At 39.2% G+C, this 15734-nt stretch overlaps 1 protein-coding gene across 2 annotated transcripts in view; it reads left to right on the forward strand.

Annotated features, from left to right (window-relative positions):
* The window catches only part of ccdc88b (coiled-coil and HOOK domain protein 88B), a 64308-nt gene that overhangs the window by 44554 nt on the left and 4020 nt on the right, over positions 1-15734 (forward strand). For both annotated transcript variants that reach the window (XM_085172394.1, XM_085172400.1), the window contains 3 exons: positions 5635-5780; positions 12813-12920; positions 14688-14845. In XM_085172394.1, the coding sequence (XP_085028520.1) occupies positions 5635-5780; positions 12813-12920; positions 14688-14845 (412 nt within the window). The remainder of the gene's footprint in view (positions 1-5634; positions 5781-12812; positions 12921-14687; positions 14846-15734) is intronic.

Raw genomic sequence — 15734 nt, forward strand, 5'->3', positions numbered from 1 at the left:
TTCACTTTAAAAAAAGCCATCTTGATTTGTGGATGACAGCTCATGTGGCTGAAGAGAATAAAAGCTCGCTACAGAGTAGTTTGACTTCATGTCAGGGCTAACTGTTTAAGCAATTAATGAAGTCAACGCTGCTTTTCCCCTTGCATAAATGCCCGCAAAGCTCCATCTTCTTTAGGCAATCCTACAGACTCTGTAGGATTCTGATGGAGCTTCAGTGAACAGTAAATGGATGAACAGATACACCTCTCTGGTCCTGTGTCATGGTGGATTTTTTTCCTTTTTCTAAAGGACATGACTTTCAGATGTAGATACGTTTATTTCAGGTCTGACATGTCTTCTTTTGTCCTCCACTTGTCCATTTTCCTCAAATTATTTAAGGACTCAGTGCACACAACGTGAGACGTGCCTCGTTTTGAGCTAACAGCTCTTTGGGAATCACCTTGTAGGTGCAAAAATGCTATTTTGTGCCTGTCAGTGTGTGTTATCTTTGGCATTTTTCATAGATTCAACTAAAGAAATGGGAACAAATTATGTGCTTTTTGCAGCATGCCGCTAGTAACAAATTGCCTAAAATTACAATCCGAAATTGGTTCTTCGTTAAGTTGTCTGTTATATATGGACACAAAACTGCTTGGTGCATTTGTTATGTTTGAATGATGATGGTTAGAGTTAAGTGGGTCTACAAAAAAACAACAAAAACAAAAAACAGTCCTCTGAAAATGATCAGGTACAAGGACTCGATTAAAACTAAGTGAAAAACACACCTTCAGAAAGCCTAAAGAAGTATTGCTCAAGACCACTTTAAAAATTTACAAGAAATTTTGGCTCCTTGCAAAGAAAATATAAAGAAACTGAGGTGTGACTCAAGAGGTTTGCACGGTGCAGTACTGTAAAGAGGGTTTTTTGAGGCTTCCTGGATTTGAAGATTGTTTGTGTGAGTGAAAGCGAGGTTCCTATCATAAATGACAAATGAATGCATTAACACACACAAATGACACTCTTTATATAATCATTGTGAGGATTATATCTTATTAAATCATGTCATTATCTACTCAGTGCCTGTTCTGCCCCCCACAGTAGGTTGATAGGTTTGTATGCTGGGATGCAGAAGTCCAGTTTTCTCATTACGCTATAATATGGAGAGAAAAGTTAACAAAGTTCATCCTGGAGTCTGTGGACCCACAATTAACTTGTTGCAGCAGCTGTGCTAACTAATGGGCCTTGACTGAACAGGACTAGGGTTATGAGAACAAAATAATTGGAAACAGATTCACAAATAGGAAATTATAAGAGGTGCCCAGTAAATGTGTGGCCATACCTTTTTATTAATTTTTTTATGACCTTAATAGTTATAAGTGTTTGAGAGTGTAGAATTTAATAACGTGGTTTAAAAGCATTCTTTGTGAATTTCTAAGCTTAATATCTTCACTTAACTAGATTTCTTAACTTATGCTCGTTTTTTTGTGTAGACAGCTCCACAGAGCAGCTGTTGTAATTTCCTTTCTTCTTCTGGTGATTCTTGAGGTTTGTGGTTATTTGCCTTTCAGTCAGTTATTGATATTTATATTTAAAAGTGCAATACTGTAATTTTCTGCTGCTCATTCCTGTGCAATATCCCATCTGCCCTCCCGTCATATTTCTTTTCAAGATTTTCTTATTTAATCACTAGTGTACATATATTTATATTTATAGATACATATATATTTAGTCATCTTTTCTCTTTTACCATGTCTCTCTAATATTTTGCTCCTTACTATTTTTCTATTTTTTTTATTTTATTTTATTTTATTTTATTATATTTTATTATATTTTCTCCTACTGTATCATGCTGCTGAGTGACTGCTGCTCGTCAAACACATTTCATTGCAATGTTGACCCTGTGCTAACTTGCATATGACAAATAAAACTGAAAACTGAAACTGAAAGTGAGTTGATAATGAAAAGCTCCGACCTCTTGAAGCAGTTAAGCAATTATCATTTACCAATTTTTTGAGACCAGTGACATGACAATTCAGTCACTACGGGATCATCAAATCGCTTTGTGTCTCTTTTAGCTGACATTCAGTAACGTTAAATGCTATTCAGCTAAATCCTTGGTTTGTATAGAGGTTCCTGCAGATATGTTTTGTGTTTTTTATGTGCTTTTATGTCCAAATGGGTCTAACAGCAGCAGGTTTTATAGAAGTTCAAGGGGGGCAGCTGACCCACACCCACGCTCTTACAAAAGGTTCTTCTTCTTCGCCTTTTTTATTGATTCAGAGCACTCAGTACCGAATTCTGTAAGACTGAAAACACTCACCTGTTACATTCCGGTACATCTTTATTCTGGTGGCATCGTACTGTTACTATACTGATCTTTTCAAAAGGCTGGAAATGTTTTTCAAAAATGCTTGATTAAATAATTAATCCTTGCCGACACAGAGATATATGATACATGTCAGAGAATATATCAGACATGGTAAAAAAAATAAAGTATACCTTCTTTCAAGGTTTTACATATCAGGACATAAAAAATGTTCTCTTTTTATCAGGTTCCAAAATGATTTCAATCTAATCACTATGGCACAGATGCCGTTGTTACTATATTTATTTGACAAAAGCTAAGCTAAAATGAAGAAGCAGTGTGTGAAAAACCAAGTACACCCTATGATTCAGTAGCTTGTGAAATCACCTTTAGCGGGAATAAGTGAAGTAATTGTTTACCACCACAGGATTTCAGTCAGATTGAGGGCTAGACTTTGGCTGGGTCATTGCAACACCTTGATTATTTTATTCTTCGGCCATTCTGTTGTAGATTAGCTGCTGTGCTTGGGATCGTTATACTGCTGCATTACCCAATTTGCTCCAAGCTCTAGCTGTTGGAAAGAAGGCCTCACATTGGGCTGTAGAAGAGTTTACGAGGTGCCCTGGTACTGATGCTGCATAACGAGACCAAATCATCACTCCTCTACCACTGTGCTTAACAGTGGGTATGAGGTGCTTGTGCTGATATGATGTGTTTGGTTTTTTGGTGTTGCAGACAAATGTCTCCACAAACATGCTCCAGACGTCTTGTGGTTTGTTCAGATGCAACTCTGCAAACCTGAGTCGTGCTGCCATCTTTTTTTTTTAGATAGAAAGTGCTTTTCCCTGTTGACATTTCAAACAGTTATTCTTTTTTTTTTTAAATTGTGCTGTCATGAACCTCTCAGGGGTTTTTGTAGTTTCTGTGAGCATTGCATTACCTGATCTTGGGGTGACTTTGCTGGATTGTTCACTCCTGGGAAGATTTGTGAATACTCGTTTAACTATAGATTAATGGACTTGTCATGTGTCAATGGCCTCATAACCAGTGTTGGGGAGTAACGGAATACATGTGCCGCCGTTACGTATTTAAAATACAAAATATGAGTAACTGTATTCCGTTACAGTTACTGTTTAAAAAGGTGGTATTTAGAATACAGTTACTTTGTTGAAATAAATGGATTACATGGCGGTACTTTCCTGTTTCATATTGTGGCGGGTCAGGCCTATTTGGGTTTTGTTTGACAGCTACGTTCTGTTGTTCCAGGTGGCTTTGTTACGGTTGCCATGGTTACAGGGTGACGCTCTCTCTCTGCGTGTTTCCTGGGTGAGAGAGGCCTTTTTGTTGTTGTTGTGCTAAGCTAATAGGCAGAATGCTACCGGTATAGCTCTAAAGAATGTAGCATCATAGGCAGTGTAGTCCGTGCTGCAGGGAGAATGGACTGCCATACACGTTATGTGTCTGTGAGCGCGAGGGAGGGAGAAAAAGGAAAAGTATGAGCTGTTGTTGAGCAAAAACGGGAGCTGGAAGCATGTAAATATAATAATAACCACTGCAGCCAAGAAGAGTGCCTGACAAGCCCAGTTGTAAGTAAGCTATTAAGACTCGACTGTACACCGTGTTCGTGTTTTCCTCCAAAAACAATAAGTTCCGTTGCAGCAGCCTTTCAACGCCTCTCTCTGTCTCTCGCTAGCAAAGTTGACCCAGACAACAAAGTAAAGCTAGTTTTCGGCTACGAGCCCGACACAGAACCCACCGTATTAGCCAGAGGTCCCTTTACTACAGTTCGGAGCCGCGGACCTTCAGTAACAGTAATAAATCACAGCAATAGTACATTCATGTAGTTGTAAACAGCATGATAATATATTAAGTAATCCAAAGTATTCAGAATATGTTACTCTTATTGAGTAACGTAACAGAATACGTTACAGAATACATTTTGGGGCATGTATTCTGTATTCTGTAATAGAATACATTTTAAAAGTAACCTTCCCAACACTGCTCATAACCCATCACAGATTCACAGATTGACCAACAGTTGATTCCCTTAGATCAATGCTGATGTCTTTCCTTCTCGGTAGGACCCAGCGTTCCTATGGAAGCAGTAGGCGTGTACTTATTTTTCGTGCACAAGTTCGGCATTTTAACGTAGTTTTTGTTAAATGATGACACGGTGTAAGAATTAAAAGTGTCTGCATTATCTTTTGATCTTGCCAGTAGATATGTACCCCGTTGTGAAGACATATTTGTATTAAAACTATAATATAGTCCAAATAAACTAAACTGGAAATAACAGAAATCTTGTGCACAGTTGCAGTAAGGCAGATAATCATTATCGTTATTGTCTTATCCTCAGTTTTATTCGCACACTGGTAAATCAGCCATTCTGCTAATCTTAATAAGGGATAAGCTTGGCAAAGGTATGCTCAGTAGTCAAACTGATGAGAGTGACAGTCTTGACATTATTATTTTCTTATTCCTACAATGTAAACTCTTGTTAATTACGGAAGCGTAGAGCTGCCACCCAGGCAAAAGAAAAATACAAGTGTATCACGTTATAACGTGAAAGGTTTATTGTTCTAACAAGATACTTTTCCTGTTTGTACAATATACTATCATGTTTGTACAATATACTTTTCACGTTTGAACAACATAATATCACGTTATTACAATATACATAATTATCACGTTCGTACAACATAATTATCATGTTCGTACAATATAAATATTATATTGTACGAACGTGATACACTTGTATTTTTCTTTTGCCTGGGTGGCAGCTCTACGCTTCCGTAGTTAATTGATCAGGCCCACAGTGTGCACTGACTCTGGCACTAAAGGGAGTGGGATTGTGCTTTTTGACTATTCTGCTGACTCTGTTCAGATTTGGCTGCTGCAACAGTAACTGGGACTGGCAGGCTGTTATGTAGAGCGAATCTGGCATGATAGTAATGTTATTAATTATTAATTACAAAGTTCAGACCTGCATTTGGATGATACACCTTTGTTTTGGTTAATGGCGGTTTGTAGGAGTTCTGTCATTCATTGCAAGCTACCAGATTTCAACACAAAAGTCCCGGCAGAGACTTTGTAAGAATGTTATACATGCATTAAAACAATAAGCTATGAAAATGTGTTTCATTTTTAATGATCTAGTTAGATGCATTTTGTCAGTTTCACTGTGTTTATGAACCGTATGACTAACAAAGCACTGTCCGTACCTTTCTGTCTGTCACACATCCTCACACATAGTTTATATCATTAGGCATGCTTACTTTTGCAGAACAAGTAGTATATTCTGTTCTTGTCAAGCTATTTATTCTTGATCGCATTTATGGTCTTGTGTACAGTTGTTGACCCAGCTGAAGGGGAACATGGAGGAAGAGAATCGACACTTAGCAGAGCAGAATCAGAGTCTTTTGAGGGAGAATCGTGCCTTACTGGAGCAGAGCCTGGAGCGCCGTGACCAGCATTATTCACAGCAAAGGGAATACCAGTAAGTATATACTCACACACTCAATGGCCAGTTCTTTAGGCACCATCACCTTTATTAGGCGCTTTAATTGACTTCAAATGTAGAATGAGTGTTGGTGCCAGACGGTCTGGTCTGAGTATTTCACAGACTGCTCAAGGGTCAAGGGTCTGCGGGGTTTACAGAGAATGGTCCAAAAACTGAAAATATAGCTGTTCAGCCGATAAATCTGCAGTAACTGTGTGATGCTATCACATCAGTATTGACCAAAAACTCAGAAATCTTCTGAGCGCCTTGTTAAATTTGCACCACAAAGAATTAAGGCAGTTCTGAAAGGGTCCAAAACAGTGCTAGCAAGGTGTAACTAATGAAGTGGATAGTAAGAGTGTATCTAGAAAGGATTAACAGTGAATCCGGCAAAGTCGAAGGGAACCAAACGGATGTAAAAAGCTAACAGAAATGCAGCTGAGTGGATTTGCACCGAAACACATTAAGAGATAAAAAAAAAACAGCTTGTAAACTATGAGTGAAAATCACTAACACGCTCGAGGTTTGGGCCCGCACCACTTAGCTGTGATGTCTCTACATTCACACATGTTAAAAATACTGGCTACCCCTCAGCCTTCTAGTAGATACATCTATTGTATACATTAGAAAATCTTGGATAGCATGTTTATTGATTTATTGTGTTTACGAGATTTTCAGAAAACAGAAAACGCAGAGTGTTAAATTCATGTCACGTATATAAGCATGGTACCAAAAAAAAAAAAAACTGTAGTGAAACAAACATTAAAATCTGTTAAATTTATGTTTTTTTTAAAAAGTTAATGTAAAAAACACATAAAATGTATTTTCAGGGTATGGGAGCTTTGCAGTAATGAAAGCAGAGGTGCACTGAAGAAGTTTGACCTTATTAATGGAGTTAACTTCATGTAATAAGTTGCAGTGAATGCATTTTGTTTACTGCTATTGTTTAAGTTTGTAGGCTGTAACATAGTTTGTATTCATATCAAGCACATAAAAGCACTTCTATAAATGTTTGAGACTGCAAAGACAACAATTTCACACTCCAGTGGCCCTCAGTAGTCTTCCTTTTGAATGACTAATAGACTGCTTTGAGAATAATCCTGAACTAATAGTGAGCATGCAGAGTTGGCTTTAGTCTTTAAGTCTAATGAACCAAACTTCTTGCAAATTACATCTTTTTGTGCCTTCAGTTCAGGCTTGTGTGTGTGAAAAGATGACTTTTTTCAGCCTTTTTCGTTAAATCTCGGGCACAGATTTCGTTGTTAACATTTCACGGCATATTTTGGTTCATCGCCCTGCCACGCGAGGTCTGCATCATCTCATAACAGCTCTTACAAGTGAATGTTAAAAAGCCATGCACTTTGCAAACTCACAGAAATCAGTTTAGGTTGTTTTCCTTCCAAAATCAACACAATTTTCATGAAGCAGAAAGAAATCACATTACATTTACAACCTAATTACAGGACAGACCAGATTTCAGTGTGTGTGTGATGGAAGAAGTGAAGGGCTCTATAGAAATTGTTGTATCCAACTTTCAAAGCAACTGGAATTAACAGTAAGAGCACCGGGGCACTCGTATAGTTCACCAGGTTAAACAAGCGCTAAGGTACACTCTAAGGCTGTCACAGAGGCACTGGGTTTGAATCCTCCCCGAGGCCATTTGCCGCGTGACTTCCCCCTTGTTCTCTTTCTGAGCTTTTCTGTGTCAATAAAGGCTAAAAACCCCCCAAACAGTGAGCACAGTAAAGCCTAACAGGCACACAGTGTAAGTAGTATTTTGCTGAGAAGGTTTTGTTTTAATGTTGCTGTTTTTTTAATATCACTTTCACAAACATAAGCACATAAAAATATGTGCTTATGAGCATTCCAGTGAAAAGAGACCAAAAATATGTCATGCAAAGCATTTCTGGTGATAGTTTCATTCTCTTTTACTGAGCCAAAGTGTGTGGCGTTAATACTTTAAGTTATTACGTAGCAGTGTGTCAGTACAGGGCAATAAAAAAGTGGATGTTGTACGTTATACAAAATGATATAAAATATTTTAGTGTAGCATTGTTGTCGCTGATCTCCAGACCAGGTCAGGTGATGGCTCAGCTGATACCTGTTTAAGCTGCTTTAGCCAGCCTAAAGTTGCTGCACACATGTAAAACATCTATCCCTTTATAATTTATTTATTTATCCTTTGCGGTCAGTGACTCCCTAAAGTCTAGAAGCCGTGGATTGTTTGTTGTTCTCTGTGCATTCACTTTTGTATTTAATAACTAAAGGCATGCTCTGTTGGGTTGAGATCAGATGATTCACTTGGCCATTGAAGAGTATCCCTTTGCTTTCCCTTGAGAAACTCTCATCCATTTGCGCTGTTAAGCTCATCTCATTTCTCTGACTCTGAGCAGAGAGTAGAGCCCCGTACGCTCAAGAATTCAACCTGCCGAGTCTCACAGCAGTCACATCATCAGTAGACGGTAGTGATCTGTTTCCACTGGCAGCTATTCATGCCCGTGCTAAAACATCTCCTCGACTATGTTTGACAGACGATGTGGTGTGCTTTGGATCATGAGCTGTGTCTCTCGTTCTCCATACTTTTCTTTCCCATCATTCGGGTACAAGTTAATCTTGGTTTGTCTAAAGACTTTTTAAAGATCTATTTGGGCTCTTTCAGATGTTTTCTGTCATCTCAACTGTAGAAGGACAACTTCTGTGGTGGCTTTTCAGACCTTTCAGCCACTACATTCTTGTAGTCCAAAGTTTTAGCAATCTTTAATTGGTTTATTTTGTTTTTTAACCTAGTAATGAGCGATGGCCTTCCTCACTTATATAGACATCTCGTTGGCCCTCATATTGAGCATTCCAGTGAAAAGAGACCAAATGCAGGTTCACTTAAAATAACTTCCAGATCATTTACTTGCTTAATCTGTTATGGAGTAACAAGAGAAGAGGCCTCACCTGGCCATGAAACTGCGTGCCAATTAATTGTCCAGTAACATGTTGAGTTGGGACTTTGTATTAAAAAATGTCTGTAATTTCCACACAGTTAATGAAATACTTTAGTTAAACCCCTTGAATTCAAGCTGAAAGTTTCCACTTCAATCACACATTGACTGTTTGATTTAAAATCCACCGTGTTCATGTACAGAGGCAAAATACGAAAATGTGTGGACTTAACTGCATATATGGAACAGTACGTAGCATAACATTTGAATAAAAATATAAATTAAACAAAGCTAGTTTTAACTTATTTTATGTATTTTATGACTACTGTTCCTTTTATTAATTGTGTTTTTTGTAAGGTGACCTTGGGTACTGAAAGGCGCCCTCAAATAAAATGTATTATTATTATTATTATTAGTTGCTCACTGAGTAAATGATGACATTGGAGCAGTACAATAAAAAAAAATATGAAAGTAAAAGGAACAGCGATTCAATGAAAATATAAACAACCTGATTTGAAATGACCAAAAAGGATTTTAGAATAAGTGAAAAGATGGGAAGAAGCAGACGTTTAAAGATAACCTATTCCCTTCAGAGGCAACATAAAAGCTTTTTTTTTTAACCAACTTCTTTTGATATAAAAGAGACATTAGAAATAAATATATAAATTACTGCAGATTGAAACGATAGTCTTTTTCTATGATGACTAAAACAGTTTGTCAGGTATTTACTTGCATATAAAATGTGTTTTTGTGACAAACAGCGTCATCAGATGTTTCAGCTCCTCTCGGCTCAGTGGAAGGATTTAATATCCGTTTCCCCCTTTGTTTAATGGTGAAATCATCGAGAGGCAAGTATTTTCTAAAAAAACAAACCCCTCTAAAACCCGCTGTGTGGTATGTATCCAGGATTTTACTGAAATTGGCTGCGTCTTACAATTTAGCAGCAGGAACACAGACCAGACAAGTAAACAAAGGCAAGGCAAAAAAAGGCAAGGTATCACCTGCCAGCCGATCGGAAAATGTGTAGCTGTGAAAAGATCATGTGTGGTATGGGAACAGGATCCATTTCAGGGGGTTATGTTGCAAAACAACAAACAGAAAACTGGGGGAAGCAGACTGGTATATATATTCTAGTGGTGACCCAGGAGCAGGTGGATGTAGGAGTCGGGTGGATTTGACCGGTGTGGAAAGTCTGCGAATATCTGGTAGATGGAGAATGGCAGGCCTGGAAAGTTCCTACGAAATGCATGGGCCTGGGGGAAATGAGAAATGGCTTGGGACTGAGGCAGAGTGCACAAGATAAAAACAACTGAGATAGCTGTCTTGACAGGCGTGTTTAGCTGCTGAAAAGCTGCTGAAAGATATTTCCCTCAGAAGTTAGAGAGCGAGTTAAAAGGGAGAAGAAGAAACACATGAATCTATATTCACCAGGTGGCCCGAAATATGAGCCTGAATGGATGTTAGTGTTGTTAAAAGCAGCTGTTTGCTGGTGAATGTTCACCCCTTCAGTTTAAAAACTCAGCAGTTTTGACCCGTCGAGTGACCCCACCAATTTTGTTATTTTGTAAAGATTAAAGTGGCATCAAACTGGAAAAGCAGAGGTGTCCTTCAGACCTTCGGTGTTTTATTCCAAAAGGTTTGACTGTAGCCTTGATCAAATATGACTATACCAATGATTACAAATGAAATTCTAATAGAATTTTATTATTATTATTATTATTATTATTATTATTATTATTATTATTTTGTATTTAATTTTAGAGTAATAGTACTTGGATGAAGTTGATCTAAAAGTTGCAAGGCTCTTTGGTTTGGATGCTGTTTTAAGTAAATAAAGAACAGAATGAGCTGCAAATCTCATATTTTATTTACAGCAGAACACTGAAAACATATCAAATGTTTAAACTGAGAAAATGCACAAGTCTAGGAAAAAATATGGTCATTTTGAATTTGATAGCAGACGGTAGCATCCTGTCTTCTTCTGACAGCAGTGCGTAACATCTGGAAGCTGAGGAGACCAGCTGCTGGATTTTGGGGGAGGAATGTTGTCCCATATTGTCTGATGTATGATTCTAGCTACTCAACAGTCCTGGATCTTCTCTGTTGTATTTTGTGTTTCATGAAGCTCCCAATGTTTTCAGTTCTCTTCAGCCACGCCGCAGCACTGTCTTTCTGAAGTATGCAAGTATTTTGAAGTATTTTAAAGACACTAATGTCCCCGCAGACCATCACGGATGCAGGTTTTTGAATTGAGTGCTGATAACAAGCCAGACCACAGAACAGTTTCCCATTTGGCCTCAGTCCATTTTAAATGAACTTTTGCCCAAAGCAGTGATTCAGAATTCACACATGACTTCTTCTTTCGTGATGGAGCTTTAACTTGCATTTGGGGATGGCACCTATTTATTCACAGACAGCAATTTCCAAAAGTGTTCCTGAGCCCATGCAGTGACTTCCAGCTCAGGGTCCAAAGATCACAGACATGATTTTGGACCTTGTCACCTGTACACAGAGATTTCTCCAGATTCTCTCTTTTGATGATCTTCCATGTACTGTAGATGATGAGATGTTAAAAGTCATCACAATTTTACAATGTGGAACATTATTCTGAAATTGTTCCATAATTTGATGATGGATTTTTTTACAGACTGGTGAATCTCTGCCCATCTTTGCTTTTGAGAAACTCTGGAGAAAAACTATTTTTACATCCAATCATATTACAGACCTGCTGCCAATTGCAAATCCATCCATCCATTCGCTTCCGCTTATCCTTTTCAGAGTCGCGGGGGGCGCTGGAGCCTATCCCAGCTGTCATAGGGTACAGGGGTACACCCTGGACAGGTCGCCAGTCTGTCGCAGAGCCAACACACAGAGACAGACAACCATTCTCACTCACATTCACTCGCACATTCACACCTAGTGGCAATTTGGATTATCCAATTAACCTATCCCCACAAGTTGCATGTCTTTGGACAGTGGGAGGAAGCCGGAGTACCTGGAGGGAACCCACGCAAACACGGGGAGAACATGCAAACTCCACGCGTTCAATTCCACCATCAGGTGGAATTGAACGCAGGACCTTCTTTCTGTGCGGCAACAGTGCTAACCACCGTGCCACCGTGCTGCCCTGCATTGCAAATCATTTTTCAAAATTCAGGTTACATATTCGTCCATGTGAAAAGTCCAGATGTGTTCAAATGAAAAAAAAAAATTGATGCATACCTCTGAGCAGTGGTTTTTAAGACTCATCGCACTTAACTGATTTGTTTTCTGCTCACCTGAAATACTTTACTTTGAAAGGGTGTGCAAAGTATTTGAGAGCCAGTGCAGTAGTCAAACGATGTTCTCCCTTCAAACGAGTGCAGGAGGAAATGTTTTGAATCGAGTGAGAAAACACGTAAAGATGACTGAGAAGCTTTCATAAAATGAATTAAAACCTCCTTCAAGAGTCTCGATCTTAGTTAATACTTTTAATACTGTAGTCGTAATACAAATTCTGAGGAAGAAGCACAGGTAAACAAATGAAGTAGATAATCATAAAGCTTTGCATGACACAATTCGCCTTAAATCAGTGTAGCTTTGTTACAGCACACAGTAATATTTTTTGTAACTGAATTCTAATTTCTGTAATAGCTGTTGAAAAATTTCAGTCTGGAAAAAAGTGGTGGGCTAAAGAAGTGATTGAATCAACAGCACCGTGAACACTGGGAGGCTAAAACTGTCCCGATACCTTGATGCTGGACTAAATGTTTCCATCTATTACTCCTGCTTTTGAGACTGATTTGAGAAGATAAGCTGTTTTTTCCAGCAGATTCATACTTGAGCACATCGCAGCTCAACAGGGTCGCAATAACATCAACACACAGTCTCGCATCTGATGTGCTTGTTAAAAAAAAAAAAGAAACGAGCTCCAGAAGTCTCCATTACTCACAAGAGGATTTTAGGCGTTGGTTAAATCGCACACCAACAGCCACGTTCGTGCACACTACCAGAATAATCCTATTAACTTGCACCGATAATGCATGCACGACGATGTGTAAATTTTCCTCCCGCTTCCTCTCAGCTGCTTTGTTCTGATGCTTCGTGTGTTTTCCTTCAGGGAGAAGCTGAGCGAGCTCCGACGGGAGAAGCAGAAGTTGGTGGAGAAGATTATGGATCAGTACAGAGTCCTCGAGCCCAACATGCCATCCCCAGCCAGCAAGGCCAAGTACGTTATATAAATTTGTTTACATGTACAATACACCAAGCTGCTAATGTATTTGTTAATTACACACGTGCATTATATAATACAGGAGGGAGTGATATTGATTTCATGTAGAAAGGCAGTTGAAGCTGTTGGATGTGATAGGTGTAGGTCAGATTCCCACCAGACACAAAAAAGATGGGCACCGTTAGTGATTAGCCGGCAAACACAGCAGAGAAAGTTGCAGTGAAAGAGCCTGAGAGATCCCTCAGGAGGTAGCGGAGACAAAAAAAAAGAGTTAAAGGAGAGTAAACACTGACTTTAAATTCTCAACTGTTCCCTGAAATAAAGACTAAACCTAAGTAAATTCACATTTTGTAAACTTGTAGTTTAAGTTTAAGGAAGCCGTAATACAAACTGGATTCGTACACTTTATTAGGGAGAGTTCAGCCACTGTTTGTTTACCTCATTACAAATATGGAAACTCCACTACTTTAATATTTTTATCCTCTTAATTTATGTGCATGAATGTACACTTAAAAACACTTTTTTAAGTAAAACAGAAAGTAGAACAGAAAAATGAGGCTACAGTTTACTCGGGCTCACCAAAACTGGACAATAGAAGACTGGAAAACGTTGCCTGGACTGAGGAGTCAGTTTCTGCCGTGACTTTGGCTGTAGCTCAGGTGGCAGAGCAGGTCAGCCACTAACCAGAAGGTCGGTGGTTCGATCCTAGGCTGCTCCAGTCAGCATGCCAAATGGGCAAGATACTAACCCCATGTTGCTCTCCGATGCATCCATCGGAGTGTGAATGTGTGTGAATGGTAGACTACTTAGCACTTAGGTCAGAAAAAAGTGCTTGTGTGAATGGGTGTGATTGGGTGAATGAATTAGTTGTATAGAGCGCTTTGAGTGCTCAGACAGAGTAGAAAAGCGCTGTATAAGAACAAGTCCATTTACCATTTACTTTCACGTGTAAACAACATGAAACCATGGATCCGTCCTGGTTCCAATAGTTCTACATCTAGTGGTGATGTAATGGTTTGGGAGATATCTTCTTGGCACACTTGTACCTGCTGAGCATCGTATAAGGACCACAGTCTGTCTGAATGTTGTTGCTGATCGTGTCTTTTCCTTTGACACAGCGTACCGTCTTCTGATAGTTGTCTCCAGACGGACCGTATCACAGATCATCTCACAGTGCCAACAAAAACAGAACATTGCAGAAAATTAGACTTAGTTGCAGAGTAGCTGCACTGGATTGTTTTACATTGACTGTTTATTAAGTGTGTGGCGAGCCAAGTGTTTTGTGAAGATCCATTTGATATTGTTAAAGTATACATTTTTAAAGTGTTGCCGTGTTATGTTGCATGATTCTGATAAACCCTTTTATCACAAAATCCATCACTACAGGGAAATAAAACACTAACTTGAGATGGATAACATATCTGATAGTAAATGTGTCAGTTAAAAACCAATGAAGAAGAATACAGGGGTGGATTTTGGATTTTGGCATCCAGACATGTTGACAGCTGACCATTCTCTTCCTGTACCTTTTACACCTTTTTATGGTGGTGACATTTTAATTATAGCGTTTCCAGTTGCACAGGTGAAATCCTGGCGCATAAACGATACATGGCACAAAAAGCATTTTGTGAACAAGATGAAACCCCTGACACTTGGCTTCCTCCCATTGTTTCTGGAAAAATCAGGGTGTGCAGTGCATGCAGACACAAACACTCCCATAGCTCATCTCTTTGTAAATGGTCCCTTTCCCTTGTGTCCTCGTAGGAAATCTAACTGGATTGCAGATAGGATGAAGAAGCTAATCAAACCCCGGGGAGGAGGAGGAGGAAGAGAGGGACGCGCCCTCTTCACCGCCGCGGGCAGCGTGGAAAACCTGGCCGACAGCGCTGAATTTACATCAGACACACACGCACCTCAGCCTGGTGAGATCTCACACACACCCACAGAACCAAGCTCACTATACCCCGCCTGCCCTTCCTGCACAACGACAAACACACAAACAGCAGCTGACTGGTTTTCACAAAGATATGCTCACATGCTCAGCCCATCAAGCGAGCCTGCAGGCATGCATACAAATCATCTCATGACTACCAAGTGTGGTCGGCATTGATACCACTCTCTTCTCCTTAGATCTCTCCCCATAGAGTGCCAAGACTCACAGAGGCTGGCTTTCTCTGCTAACCACATGTTGAAAGGAAAGAGATTCGTGAGGCTTCATTCGCTTTTTATGCATTTACTGACTGAGAGTCAAAAAGACAACTCTCTGCAGACGCTTTCAAAGCCGGGATTTAATCCTCAACCTGCATTCTTGATGTGTTTTCTCTCTTTCTGACATACCAACATTGTCTCTCACTTAATTTTTATTTCCCTCGCAGTGTGTTTTCTGTAAACCCCTGGATTTCTTAAACTCGAGTCTTGATCTTTCATCTTCACAACAAGCAGAGAAAAGCAGAAAAACTCCCTGAAGTGAAGAGCCAGCTAAGACATTTCTCAAAACTGCTTCCTGTTTAATATGTTTGGGGTGACGTTTACCACAAACATTTAACTGATTCACAGCTGTTTAACATGACAGGTTGGATTTGGAGTAGTATTCTTGCTTGCAATGATCAGGCTTGTATCAATGCTAAGCTCTTTTGTTAAAAAAAGGTGCATTAGATTATCTAGAAAGGAATATTTTATTATATCATTTATGCTTTTAAACAGGTGTATTTGGCAGGTGGGGGAACCCTAAGCTTCAGTATAGCAGTGCAGCAGAGTCAAAGTCAACTAACTTTTACTATGAGCTCTGATAGATTTGTTTTTTGTGTACAA

This window comes from Neolamprologus multifasciatus, chromosome 2, assembly GCF_963576455.1.
Source record: "Neolamprologus multifasciatus chromosome 2, fNeoMul1.2, whole genome shotgun sequence".
Taxonomy (NCBI): domain Eukaryota; kingdom Metazoa; phylum Chordata; class Actinopteri; order Cichliformes; family Cichlidae; genus Neolamprologus; species Neolamprologus multifasciatus.